We start from the raw sequence: 13,050 nt of genomic DNA, 5'->3' as shown, positions 1-13,050 counted from the left end.
CTATATATTTTATATAATAAAATATATTTGTTTATAAATATATATATATATATATATATATATATATATATATATATATATATATATATATACATATTTAATGCTATTTTATGACATTTTATTGGTCTTAATTTAATAATTCTCTTACTATTAACTACAATGACTCACGTTTTTTAGCCCTCTTTCTTTTTTTATTTTATCCAAAATAAAATATCACCTCTAATATGGTTAGAGGATTAAAGGGCACTTGAATTTTTCAATAGCAAGTAAATGTTTGGAGCAAAGAGAGCAATATTATCCGTAAAAAAGCCAGTAAACTCTATAAATATAGCTTTATCGAGAACAATTAAATGATGCACCGACCAGCATTCTCCTGGCCTATGCTGGTTTTCAATTATTATTTTTTTAGGTCCAACACCTTTGATAAGAGTTGCAATTTTGAAGCCAACAGAGAATGAACAAAGCCATGCTAATTTATGCATACAAGTTTTACTAAATACAAAAATACTAAATGCTGGCTTTAAAGTACAATGTGCACTTTAAAGTACTTCACAGCCTAAAATACAGTGTGTACTTTAAAGCCAGTATTAAAGTACACATTGTTTACAGACCAAAAATTGTGGGAGAATTTAGTTTTGATTCATTTACATGAACGGTAAAAACAACAACTGATTTTTTTATTTATTTAACCTGCTGATCACCAGTTTAGAGTTGATCAATGGAAAGCTGGCTGATTTCAGTCTGGGGCTGATTAATTAGTGCTTGGTTTTTTTTGTCTTTTAAGCAATAAAAACAGAAGTACTGATGTATTCAAATGTCTTCTTGTGCTTGATTAACAACTTTTTTTTTTTAAACGTCTAAAGACCTACATTTATAGAAGAGTTACATATGATTGACATGACTTTATATAATTTATACATTTCTAAGAAATTAACATATTATGGAATGGATAAATAAATATACCATGTTTTAGTAAAATATATATATATATATTTGATAGGTTTTAAACGTACAGCACATTCTTGTTTAATGTCAACATCAAGTAATCCCTCATTACTGTTTACATTTATTCATTATTGTTCACAGATTTCCCCAGCTTTGCTCATGTTTGGAGAGTGTTTTAATACTATGCTGAATCTGGTTTGTAGAGTTACTTACTGTGTCTGTGAGCTACGATAATAAGGATGAACCTAATTCTCTAAGTGAAGTGATCACAAGAAGATTTAGATGGTTTGGTCCTCTAATCCTGCACTCCTTAAGTAAAGCTCACAGCCTAATTGAGATAAGATTAAAGTTTGAATATCAGTCAATGAATCTAGTGGCTACAAGCATGTAATTTATGAAAGTACACAGTCAAAGATGCAATGTAATAAGGTACTATTAACGCTTTAATAATGGGAGTAACAGAGTTGTGGTTAGAGTCTTTCATTCAAAGGACATTTTGACATCTATCCTAACCGAACAAAACCTTGACCTTCACCTAGCCTGAATAATGTCAAAGAAAAATATGGTTAACATTATTTATTTGAGTAGATTCACAATCGTATGACTATTATTACATCTCATTTTAATACTATAGTTGAATTGCGAGATAGTTTAGATATAAACCTGGTGAATGTCCTCTTTTTAATGTTAAAGTTGTCTTTGAGTAAGCTTGTTTGGTTAGCAAAGTTATTAAGTAGCAAAGCAAAAAAAAAAAAAGAGCAAAACTTCTTCAGTTGAAGGGAAACATTTTGTTTTTACTCTGATTTACTTTGCTGACCAGTTTAACTTGTTCGGTCAGTCTATTTGAAGCGACAAGGCTGCCGTAATTGGATGAGCTAACACCGAGGCTAACTAAGGATGGGCAGTCCGAAGACTTCACAGGCTAACGCCTGTTAGCACATCCTCCCCGTACTTGGCGTCTCCTTTCCGGCTGGTTAGTGTTTGAGCCCCCGGGGAGAGAACAGAAACAACCGAGCAGCCTCTGAGACGGCGTTACCTTGACAGAGTCCACGGGGTACATCACCGTGTGCTCCAGTACGCCTGCCACGGCTCCGGCTGTCATGTGGGTCGTCACGGAGACATGAGGCGGCAAGCTCTCGTAGTCCCCGTCGCTGTTTTCATTAAAAGGCTCCCCGTCTTCGTTCTGGATCTGCGACATCTCCAGCCTTGCCACCGCACGGTCCGAGCTTAACTCCATGCGTGGGGAGCTGTCGCAACAGGTGGCCTTCCGTACAAGAGAACGATCGGAGAATGTGTCCGCGGCATGGATAACCACAACATCACCACTACTTACAGGAGTTCCAACAGCGCCCGTAGGACATCGCTTAGAGGCGTGGCTGACGGTAATGTTAACCAATCAAATCCCACATAGTGAGATAATAGGCGGGCTCTTTTTCTGAGCGACCAATGACAAGTTTCTGTGTTGAATTCCTGTTCCACTTCAAAGCTCAGCCGGTGAAACAACTTGAGCCTCCCAAGTTTTGAATGACTTTGACAAAACCGCGAACATTGCCCAGTTCTGGTCCGGTAGATAAGCAGGTGTGGTCTCACTGCCGGATAACACATGTTCAATAATATGGAGAAATCTTTTCTTCAAAATGCCCTATCTGAAAGGGGAGGTTACTTCTGACAAACCATGGCTAACTGAAATCTACAGACAGACTATTTAGGACGCTGTGGAAAACTAAAAACTAAGAATAACAGTCGTATTAAAACAAGATGTTTATAAGTCAAGATATGTCTGGAAAAATTAAGGAGGGTTTGTGTTTGTATAGACTACAGAGAGTGCTTTGAAAAAGTTTTTGCCCCCTTTTAGATTTTTTTTTTTTTTTGGGGGGGGGGCGACTTTTTTCAGATTATGAAACATTTTTTTGTATCAAATAAGGATAATTAAATATAAAGTGATTTAAATTATAAAGAGAAAAAAATGCTCTTCAAATCAACATAGACCCATATAAGTAGCAACCAAGTTCTCTTTGGACAACTCACAATGTATCATACAAGGATATGATACATTCATAAATTTTTGTCTGTTTCTTTTTTTCCAGAAACAGACAAAAAAGCAAAACAGAACAGAAGAAATCTGCAGAGCACAAATAGTTTCACACATGCAACACTCTGGAGAGTGAGGAAAATTAAGAAGACTTTTGGTTTAAATAGGGACTTCAATATATTATATTATATTATATTATATTATATTATATTATATCCCAAAATACAAGCTTTTGGAAGGAAACAATGAAAATGAGTGAAGTTTTTCCGAAGCCCCTCACCCGAAAGCCTCATCAGTCCAATCAAATGGATCTGCAAACATCATTACTGCAGCAAATCATGTGGACAGTCACATGAAACAGCCTGAAGTGGAAAACAAAGTCTTATCAAAAAGAAACACCACATTTATGCTTTAGTTCCAGCTTTTGAATGAGAAGTATTTAACTTTTTTTAATATTTTGTTATATTTTAGCTGCATATGTTGTCCTGGGAAATAAAACCTTCCTGTTTGTTTTGAGAAGATTGAAGATCCACTGGGCATGAGCACACATGTGCTTCTTCAAGTTTGTAACTTGTCGATTGTCCAAAATATTTGACTTGAGAATTGATTTGATTAGAAATTCAGTAATACTTTATTAATCCCCACGGAGAAATTCTCAACATCACAAACCGGACATCTGAATCAAGGTTAGGGAATAAAATTCAATAAGAAAAAGATGAAAAGAACCTTAGTGTAAAAAAGCTCTATCAAAGGTCGCATTTATATAATTTACAGTGACGGGTAGGAAAGATTTTTCAATTCTATTGAAGCAATTAAGAAGTTTTAAACAACAATAACTGAAGCACTTACCACAAAACACACTGCAGAGTCACAAGGGGTGTTGTTGATAACGCTTATTTGCATATGTTTATCTGCATGCCTGAAAGATACACTTCCGTGTAGTTTCACATAGCACATTTACGTTCACAAACTCTCAAATCACACATCTTATGCTGCTTGACACTCTTGAGTCTAGTAAGTTTAGTTTTTCAGATTTTTCTGTAGACGTAATTAGTCTCATATTTATTTATTTCTCAATGCCATCATTAAAGCCGTCCTTCAAAACACAATGTCTGATATTCTGAAGAAAATATTTACTTATCCTGTTGTTTTAGTCACTAGTCACATAAGCAGTAATAGACACTCAGTATGACCTTAATTAAAAAAAAACATTTTAACAAAAAAAAAAAAATATGACTTTTAAACTAAAGATTAAAGTGTAATTATTTAAATTGCTGATAAAATAGCATATGTTAATTTCAGTTGTAATGTGAAGAGTCCAGGAGAAACAAGTAGCAGCAGTATGTGGGGGAGGGGCAGTGCAGTGCTTCTATACTTGAAACAGCCACTGGATACTTTAGCCATTCTTGGATTTTGTCTGGCATCTCGGTGAAAAAACTTTAAACTTTATGAACAGTATGAGAAAAAAAAGCTAACAAACTGTTGCATTTCTAGTACTGTACCTGTTTAAAACCAAGATATATTCTAACACTAAGTGCACGTGTCACTACACAGTTTCAAAGGAAATATGTAGACTTCAGAATGTGAAGAAAGTTTTTTTTTATCTCAAAAAGTTCAAAAGGAAAAATAATTATGATACTGACCTGAAACCTTAAATGACAGTAGTCTGCTTTAATATCAGCCAGCGAGACATAAATGTTAGGAGTTAAAATAGTGCATGCAAATGTCTGGTTTCCACTGTATAGATACACAAAATCATTCCGTTTTCCTTCTCATGAGATCAGCAGGCAGGTATCTCATAAAACTTTTATTATTCCTGTATTGCAATGTCACAACAGTTATTTCACATTCGCCTGTGCAAGCACTCGAGTAGACCATTTTTTATTTAAATAACACACGCTCCGATTTACAGATTTCCTCACAGCAGTGACATACCTGGCTTCTGAAAATGAAGCCCCGATTAAAGTAACAACACCCACCAAAGAGCCGAGCAACAGTTCCAGCAGGGGACTGATTCTCTCGTTGGGATGGCAGACGGGTTTGCAAAGCTTACCCCAGCAGTGACGAGACATGTATTGCACTATTACAGCTGTGAAAGGCTTCATATCTTCTAACATAAATATGCAGAAAAGTTTAGGGATAAATACACCCAAAGAGTTGCTTCATCTAGGCCATGCAGATTAACTGCAGTGCAAAGTGCTTCCAATGCAATGGAGAAATCATATTGCATGTAAGGTTTCTGTAGAGAGTGCTTTTTCTATTTGACAACAATGAGAAATGGGGGTGGGGGGGAGAAAAAGTAAGACAAAACAAAATGAAATTAAATAAAAGTACAAAAAAAAATGCACATGAAAAAGGCAATAAACATAAAAAAAAACTTACACGTCTGATATATTCATCCAGTGTGGTGAAAGCCAAAGTACAGTCTATCTATTAGGGTGTGAATCAACTACAAAGCCAAGTACCATTTTGTGTTTATTACTTAAAAAATAAAAACACCTGAAGGCAGCTGCAGGTGAAATAATATTAAAAGCAATATAGTCTCTCTCATCCAAAGACATGTGAAAAATGTCCCTCATTTGTCCAAATTTATAATTCCAGCTCAACAGCTTGGAAGAAACGCGAGCAGATCACTGAAAAATTTTTTTTTTAAAAATCGGACAGTCCGACAGGAGTGGAGTCCAACTTCGGAAAGTTCTAAACCTGTTCGTGCTGCCCAACGTTCAGAGGTTGATTGGGAGAGAGGGCGAGGCGAGGCCCTCTTCCAACCACGGCACAGAGGAGGGAGTGTAGCGCTGCGCCACTCGGCGATGGATCCGGCGGAGCCTCAGCAAGTACAGTATAATGGAGAGCAACACGATAAAGAAACAAGCCGGGAACAAGTAGTGGTTGTTGACGAAGGAGAAGCTGTGTCGCCAGTGAGAGTGTGCTCCTTTCAGACTCTCCTGTGGGATGTCCCTGATGGAAAAGAAAACAAGAGCGGCACTGCCAGGTGAGTTTGGAACGCGATAATAAAACAAGTCTTTACAGGCCGCTCATTCTGTCACATTAGCTCTTTAATTCGTCATTATTCAAGCAACAAGTCGCAGCTTTCTGAAAATTAGTCTCATTTCCAAGCTTCAAACATTCATATTTCTCTTTATATCTTTTTAAATATATCCCCGTTAGCAGCCAATTCCAAAGAATAATGGTTCCTCTTCTCACATGTGTAAAGCAGGAATCGTTCTTGTGACAGACTAGATTGAGTGAAAAACTGGCTGAACCAGACTGAACTTCAGGAGACAAAATTACATCAGAGCGATAAGAATCCAAACTAAGAGAAGCACAATTGTGAAAGACATTCTATCTTACCTCAAAGGGAGAAACCGCGTTCTATAAAGAATAGCTCCAAGAGTCCACTGGACCTCCTTGTCATAGACCAGCAGGGCTGTCTTCAGGTTTTTGTAATTGGTTGGGAAGGAAAAACCCGTGTGCAAAACTTCATACATCCACGCTGATTTAAAACACTGGTACCTGCAGACATTTGAATAAAAACAACAGTCATATGTTTATATCACTGACAGGCTGCCTCGATCTGATAAATCTGTGTGCGACTTACTTGAGCCGGTGAAAATCTGCATGTGACGCATAAAGACCAGAATCGAAGCGTTCCTTCAGTGTCTTCCACTGGGTGGCGCAGTAGCCCTGTGAATGGAAAAAAAAAAAAAAAAGCACAATAGAGGGAGAAGAGCATTGCAACACTATTTAAATACACACATTATTGATGAGTTTAATTATAAACTATTCTATAAAAGACATGAAGAACTTCTCCAACTTAAAGTGCAGTTTTAATCTTTCTTGACCTATTTCTGTTTCAGGATTAAATCGATACAGCATGGGCAAAAATAGATACAAGCTTTTAGAGACTATAGATAAGTTTTCCTACAGCGTTTACCTTGGCGGCTCGGGCATATTTAGAAGCATTATAATCCCCGCCCATTCGCAGCACGTCCTCCATGCAGTAGTAGAACTCTGAAAAGCCATAAAACTGGCTGTTGCTGTAGTCAATCGCTGGCTGGTAGATGCCGCTCAGGGACGTTTGGGTGTCATTGGTTCTGTTGAGGAACGGCTGGAGAATCCGCCTGCACTCGTCGAAGTCTCCCGTCCCCCTAAGGTGGAGCCTCTGTGTAGACGGTCCGATCTCATCCAGCAGGTCGGTGGGGAGGCAAGGGTCCAGCAGGGGCGACTCTGCTGTTTCGCCAACGTGCTCACCCAAGAGTCTGGAAAGGTCAATAAACCAAGGAGTTCAAGCTCGTAGCTCTCAGCAACGAACACTCAAAAACAATTCAGGGAGGTTGAAAGTAGAGTCGAGCAACAAACTGTGCGTCTCACTTGTTTCGAGCTGCAGCGTTTCTGATTAGATTCTCCTCGTATCTTTGGCGTGCGGCGTTTCCACCGAAACCCAGAAAGGTGGACACGTAAACACGATAGACGTGATCGGTGACGTGAGCGTCACATCCCAGGTTGAATTCTGCAAGTAGGTTTTTGGCCACTTCCTCCTGTGGAAGACGAACAAGTGAGCATGATATATAACGCCTCTTTAACTTTTCTGTATTTTGGCGTCTTGCAACCAAGAACTTCAGGATTTTATTGGGATTTTAAGTGATAGATTAGCACAAAGTTGTGCATAATTACAAAGCGAAAGCAAAATGATACATGATTTCCAAAATATCTCACAAATAACATCTGAAACATGAGCTTGGCATTTGCATTCAACCCCCTCGACTCTGATACACCTAAATAAAATCAAGGGCCACCAGTTGGCTTTAAAAGTCAATTGCAAATGAATAAATATTCAACCTATGTGAAAATGAATCTTCATTAGAAAAAGTACAGATGAGGTTTGTAAGAACATCAACAAACAATACACAATACCCAATAATAAAAAAACAAAAATCTTTAAAAACAACAAACCGACTAATGATTTTAAACAGATGTATAAAAGAAAACTGCTCAGACCTTGTTTAATAATCTGTTCTTATGGCTATCTTTAAGGTCGTTTTATATGTGCAATATTAAAAAAAATCATGTATCATTTTCCTTCCACTCCAGTAACAAAATATGAAAAATATCCAAGTACAATGAATACTTTAAAGATGAAGCCACTGTAAAGATAAAGTTCTATACAGTTTTTAATCTAACACTTATAAATCCAAAGTATCCAAACATAAGTTAATGTTCTCAATATTACAGCCACATGGGGAGGGTCATGCATCAACCTTACAATATGCTTTCAACAGTGACGGATGGAGAGCAGATCAGCTCCACAGGACAAAATGGTTCAGAGAGGTGTTAACCAAGGAGTAACAGAGGTTAGAAAGGGAGCAAGGGAGAAAAAGAAAGCATAAGCCACAAAACACCAAAGACGGAACGAGAACAGAATTGGTTGGAGATAATGACCTGTTGTGGAGAAGCAAAGCTTACAGTTTTGGGCACTTCGTATGCAATCTGTGTGGAGACACCACCCATGTCCAGGACACCCGCTGTCCTTTTCCTCATCAGCGCTTCCTGATGATCGGTGCCGGGAACATTTACCTCCACCACAGCTTCTCCATCTGGGAAAATTGACAGGCAGAGAGAAGTGATGTCACACATTTAAAAGACTTAATCAAATTAGGTCACTCTGAAGTGGTACACTTGAGTAACTTCTCACCATTGTCCACATGGTTAAACCTCCCAAGGACAAAGTTTATTCCAATCCATGCATAGACACCTGAAGCCCAAAGCATATTAAGTACTAAGTTATTGTGTAAATGCTTGAGTACATTTAAAGCTACAATGATGTTGAAATGAAATATTGCTCTACAGTTTCTAAATTCACCTTCTTGTTTTCCAGAAATCACCTCCACGTGGGAATCAGAGAAGAGGAAGTTGAAGTGAACTGGGATATCTGTGCGTAGATCTTCCAGAATGGCTTCTTGTTGACTGAGAAAAAAACAAACGCATACAAAATAAAAAAAATAAAAAAATAAAATGTAAAAAAATAATCTTTTTTTTCTGTCACACTAACATTTCCAACAGTCCAATTTTTTTTACCTCTCTGGTAGGATTCTCATTCCCGCTGTGCACAGAATGTACAGAGGAGTTTCCTGGTGCTTTTGCTTGGGGATGTGTTGAGCTGCAAAGCTTAGAAGTGGATCTATGTAGTCACTGGCCTTCTCAGGTGTTTTAGCCAATTCAGCTATGCCTTTACGAAAAGTACATGAAGAAGAAGAACATTTTTACTTTAGGCATGCAAAAACATAATATTCACTTATATTATGCAATAAAACCATTTTATGTACAGTACTTTTATAATACATTATTAGTAAGGCAAGTTGCGAAATACGCTTGCATTTTCTTCTTTAAGTTGATCAAAAAGCTTCTTACCAGGCTTGATCTTCATGACTACTGGCTTGCGGTGTTGATCTCGCATTTGCCGTATGTCCAGCAGTTCGCGGGGATTACCGTTGTGCCGGGGCCAGCAGTACACAAACACCCTGGAGCCACTGCTGCCACAGTCCACCACCAGGCCGTAGTTCAGGTTGGGATTGCTTGTATCCGTCGCATCCAAGTCAGTAACTCTCGCCAGGTGCCTTTTATGAGTGACAAATATCTAAGATTAACTCGATACCAGCTCTAGGAGACCCACACCAGAGTACCAGCTCCTAGTTCTAGAGTACCGGTGGAAAGGGTTTTCTTCTCCGGTCCAGCTGGTGTGTGTATTCACAGCAACGAGCAGCAGGTAGAGCAGTCCTATGAGGCAGAGCACCAGGCCGATGAAGAGAAGTTGTCGGAAGGAAGGAGTCAGAAGCCGAGGAAGAACCTGGGATGACAGGCTGAAGTGCCATGACGCTGGGAAAAGGCACGAAAAGCCGATCCTGTTCACAGAATATAAGAATATAAGAGCCTCAATGCTGCATGTCTGGATATTGCAGAGACTGTATTGAAAATTTAATTGTGCTCATTTTCCCACTTGACAACCAGAGACGTCTGTGCATCTGATTGGGATTTTGAGCAGCTTATAATAGAGATGCACAGGGAAAATGGGAACATGGTTTTCAATATGTTTTACAAATAAAATCTGAAAAGCAAAGTCCATTTCTATTAAGGTCCTAGAAATCAATACTTTGTAGAACCACCTATTGCTGCAACTACAGCTCAGTCTCTTTTGGGAACGCTCTGCACATCCAATCTCTGAACATTCATCCTCGCAAAAGAACTGCTCACACAGATTGGACTATAATAAATGGATCTGTGACTCATTAAAAAAAATAATATTTAAAGCCCTTTAAGATTTACATTTGAGCACCTTTGATCTAATCATTTTCAATATAGCTTTGACTGTATATATGCATATATATATATAGATATTGATTAAAAAACCTCTGAAAAAATGTGGTTGTACTGGATTTTAACTTGGGGTATCATAGTAACACATGTATTTAATGTCATTGTAACATGACAAAATGTGAGAAAAACCAAGGGATATGAATAGTGTGCAGCTCTTTAGTTCCAGATAAACAGAGGCCAATCATTCAATTACCTTCCCATGGTGCAGATAGTCCTTTGGATTTATTATTCATCAGTCTTCTCTGAGAAGCAGATTTGTCCGACTCCACTGCTCCATAATCTCTGGTTCATCCATCATTGTGGCCTTCAAATAAGAGCAGAAGGAAAAACTTTAAAGCCTTGACCAACAACTGTACAGGACTTCCACCTGGTGAAGGGCCCATAAACACATGAAACTGATCAGCATTTTCTGGATTTAAAGGGATAAGTAGGCGTAACTGTATAGTTTTCAGCTATTGGAGGAAAAATAAAAGCTCGTAATGGGAAGGAGAAGAAAGGAAACACATTTAAATCTCAAGTAAGTAGCTGTTAATGTTAGATAACGCAGGCGTTTTTAATATACAGTCTCGTAGGTTACAGTATGATAGGGGGAAAGAACAAGGAGAAACGCCGAAAATTAACAATTTAACTGACCGTAACGTTAATGGCAATGATGTTATATGTCAATGGATTGTATTAGAGCCATAGACACTCACAAAGACAACCGTATTTTCCAGGAAACATGATCCAGATGCTCCCCGCTGGCTAACTTACATTAAACGAGCGGCACCGCTTCTCTAAGTGACGTGTAACGTGTAAAGGGTGTCCTTGGTTTTAATGTCCGCGTACACCGTCGTTCGGTTGCGCTCAGTTTAGATATAAGCTGTTTCGATAAAAAATCAGCAAATAGGGAGATTTTAGCTTACCTCAAATACTGCATATACTCTATTTCATAACTCTACAATCAGTATGTTTTCTTTTCTTTCCCAGTCACTAATTGAGACGTGTTTTGCAAATCAAGGTCCGCTCAATTTGAGGAAAAAAAAAACAAGCACACATTCCCAGCTGTGAACTGGGCTTGTGTCGAACAAGAAATACGGAAACCTTGCAGGTACAAACTGTTCCGAATTTTATAATCACATTTTCAAAACTTAAATCATTTGAGAAAATTCCTATTATTGTTCAGTTGTGTGTCTTTGGACACGTAAGCCTAAGTTTTTTTCAATATATTTCATAATTAAACGTATTTATTAAAATGATGACAGATAAAGTTAAAAAGTACAAACTCTTTTGATTATCATGTTGGTTGTGTTGCATTGCATTTTTTTAAGTTTTTGTTATTATTATTATTTTGTGTAAAAGACACAGATTGGCATATCTAACATTACATTTTGTTTCAAAATGGGCTGGCGGGATCATCTAACATACAAAGTTGGAAAGCCAAAACACTATTAAAAATAAAGTATAAAAAGGCAGTGATATAGAGAAGCACATTGTGACTAAATGTAAAACGTTTATTAAGAACATACATGCATATTTACTATTGGATGTCAGAAAAGATGCTACAAACAATTGTGAACTTCCCATCCAGGAGAACAAATGTGCCTTAATTTCATCCTGGTGGTGGAATACCAGAACACGATGGAGGAATTCTATCCCTTCTTGCCTAGAAGTGGCTTTGGATCCCTCAGAGAAGAGCACTGGGAAGAGTATTTGCAGCCTGATCTCAGATACGCGGGTGACAGTGGATGGATGGAGGGGTGGATGTAGAGATATTCAGCCCTTGTCAGTTTTTGCCACGTGATCTGCTTTGCATGCTTCATTCAGACAGATGTCAATGTAAGGAAACTGCATAGAAATCAGTTGGAACACTAGTCATTACATTTCACGACATCTAAAGTTAGCACAAAGTTTACAAAGCTGTGAATCTATTTTTCTGTATGCTTTGGAAGCACATAATTAACAAAAATTGTATTCAAACATACTAGATGTCTATTTACTAACAAGTCATATCAAAACAGAGAGTAAACATGCTTGTGTTAGCGTTTCACCTCAATAAATTGTCTTGCTTAAAAAAATGTTATCAGGATATATGTATTGAATCCTATATATGTTTAGAAACAAGCCACTGCCATACTGGAAGTCCTTCTGGGTGAAAATAATTTAGTCAAGAAAAACAGATGCTGTAGTAGCGCAGAGTTAAGCGCATTTTGACTTGGAAATGTAAAGTGTTATTTTATTGTACTGCTGAAGCTATCGAGTTTTCATACATATACATAATATAAAACTCTAACACCATGTTACCAAATTCCAATTGTTAAATGACTTAGATCAGTGTCAGGGATTGACTGGGAGATGTGCCAACACATTACTTGTCAAGTAAAAAGCAGATTTTAACTTGGATTTGGATTAGATCAAACTCTAATGAGCCAAAGATTAGGCTTGATTTTAATTCCCCAAAGGTGATATTAAGACAGGCAAATTGGGTGGGGGTCAAGTATTTTACTTGCTCCACATCTCCAGTTTTCATTAAACCTGTAATTGGATTAGTGTAACAGAAATATGGAGTGCTGTACCTCATTAGAGTTTCATTTATGCCCATTTGACCTTCTGGGTTTCTGCCTCTAAATAAGTCATAGTGTCACAGTTGTTTGTTACTGCAATGTACTGCAACCATTGACGCCTGGAATGTTGTTTTTATTGATAAAAACTAAAATACAACT

At 37.7% G+C, this 13,050-nt stretch overlaps 2 protein-coding genes across 6 annotated transcripts in view; both read right to left on the bottom strand.

Annotated features, from left to right (window-relative positions):
- slc25a37 (solute carrier family 25 member 37) overlaps nucleotides 1-2,361 on the bottom strand; it is a 13,690-nt gene extending 11,329 nt beyond the window's left edge. Inside the window, exon 1 of the mRNA XM_015058010.1 lies at nucleotides 1,982-2,361. Within this exon, the coding sequence (XP_014913496.1) occupies nucleotides 1,982-2,182 (201 nt within the window). The 5' untranslated portion in view covers nucleotides 2,183-2,361. The remainder of the gene's footprint in view (nucleotides 1-1,981) is intronic.
- Nucleotides 2,362-4,771: 2,410 nt separating this feature from the next.
- On the bottom strand, nucleotides 4,772-11,415 carry entpd4 (ectonucleoside triphosphate diphosphohydrolase 4). Of its 5 annotated transcripts, none has more exons than XM_015058001.1 (13): nucleotides 11,254-11,415; nucleotides 10,542-10,652; nucleotides 9,679-9,876; nucleotides 9,386-9,591; nucleotides 9,053-9,203; nucleotides 8,838-8,941; nucleotides 8,670-8,729; nucleotides 8,417-8,571; nucleotides 7,349-7,515; nucleotides 6,912-7,236; nucleotides 6,576-6,661; nucleotides 6,329-6,490; nucleotides 4,772-5,935 (listed from the first exon to the last, which is right to left on the bottom strand). In XM_015058001.1, exons 2-13 carry the CDS (start codon nucleotides 10,547-10,549, stop codon nucleotides 5,701-5,703), a joined length of 1,857 nt encoding a protein of 618 aa, XP_014913487.1. In that variant the 5' UTR covers nucleotides 10,550-10,652; nucleotides 11,254-11,415; the 3' UTR covers nucleotides 4,772-5,700. The 5 variants fall into 5 exon arrangements, with proteins under 5 accessions (XP_014913487.1, XP_014913489.1, XP_014913486.1 ...); XM_015058003.1 differs by lacking the exon at nucleotides 11,254-11,415 and adding an exon at nucleotides 11,044-11,174 and having other exon boundaries at nucleotides 8,441-8,571; XM_015058000.1 differs by lacking the exon at nucleotides 11,254-11,415 and adding an exon at nucleotides 10,982-11,172.
- Nucleotides 11,416-13,050: the final 1,635 nt, after the last annotated feature.

The sequence above is a fragment of the Poecilia latipinna genome, unplaced genomic scaffold (assembly GCF_001443285.1).
Source record: "Poecilia latipinna isolate Pla-1442-1.1 unplaced genomic scaffold, P_latipinna-1.0 Scaffold1507, whole genome shotgun sequence".
Taxonomy (NCBI): Eukaryota; Metazoa; Chordata; class Actinopteri; order Cyprinodontiformes; family Poeciliidae; genus Poecilia; species Poecilia latipinna.
This window is presented reverse-complemented; position numbering and strand designations above follow the sequence as displayed.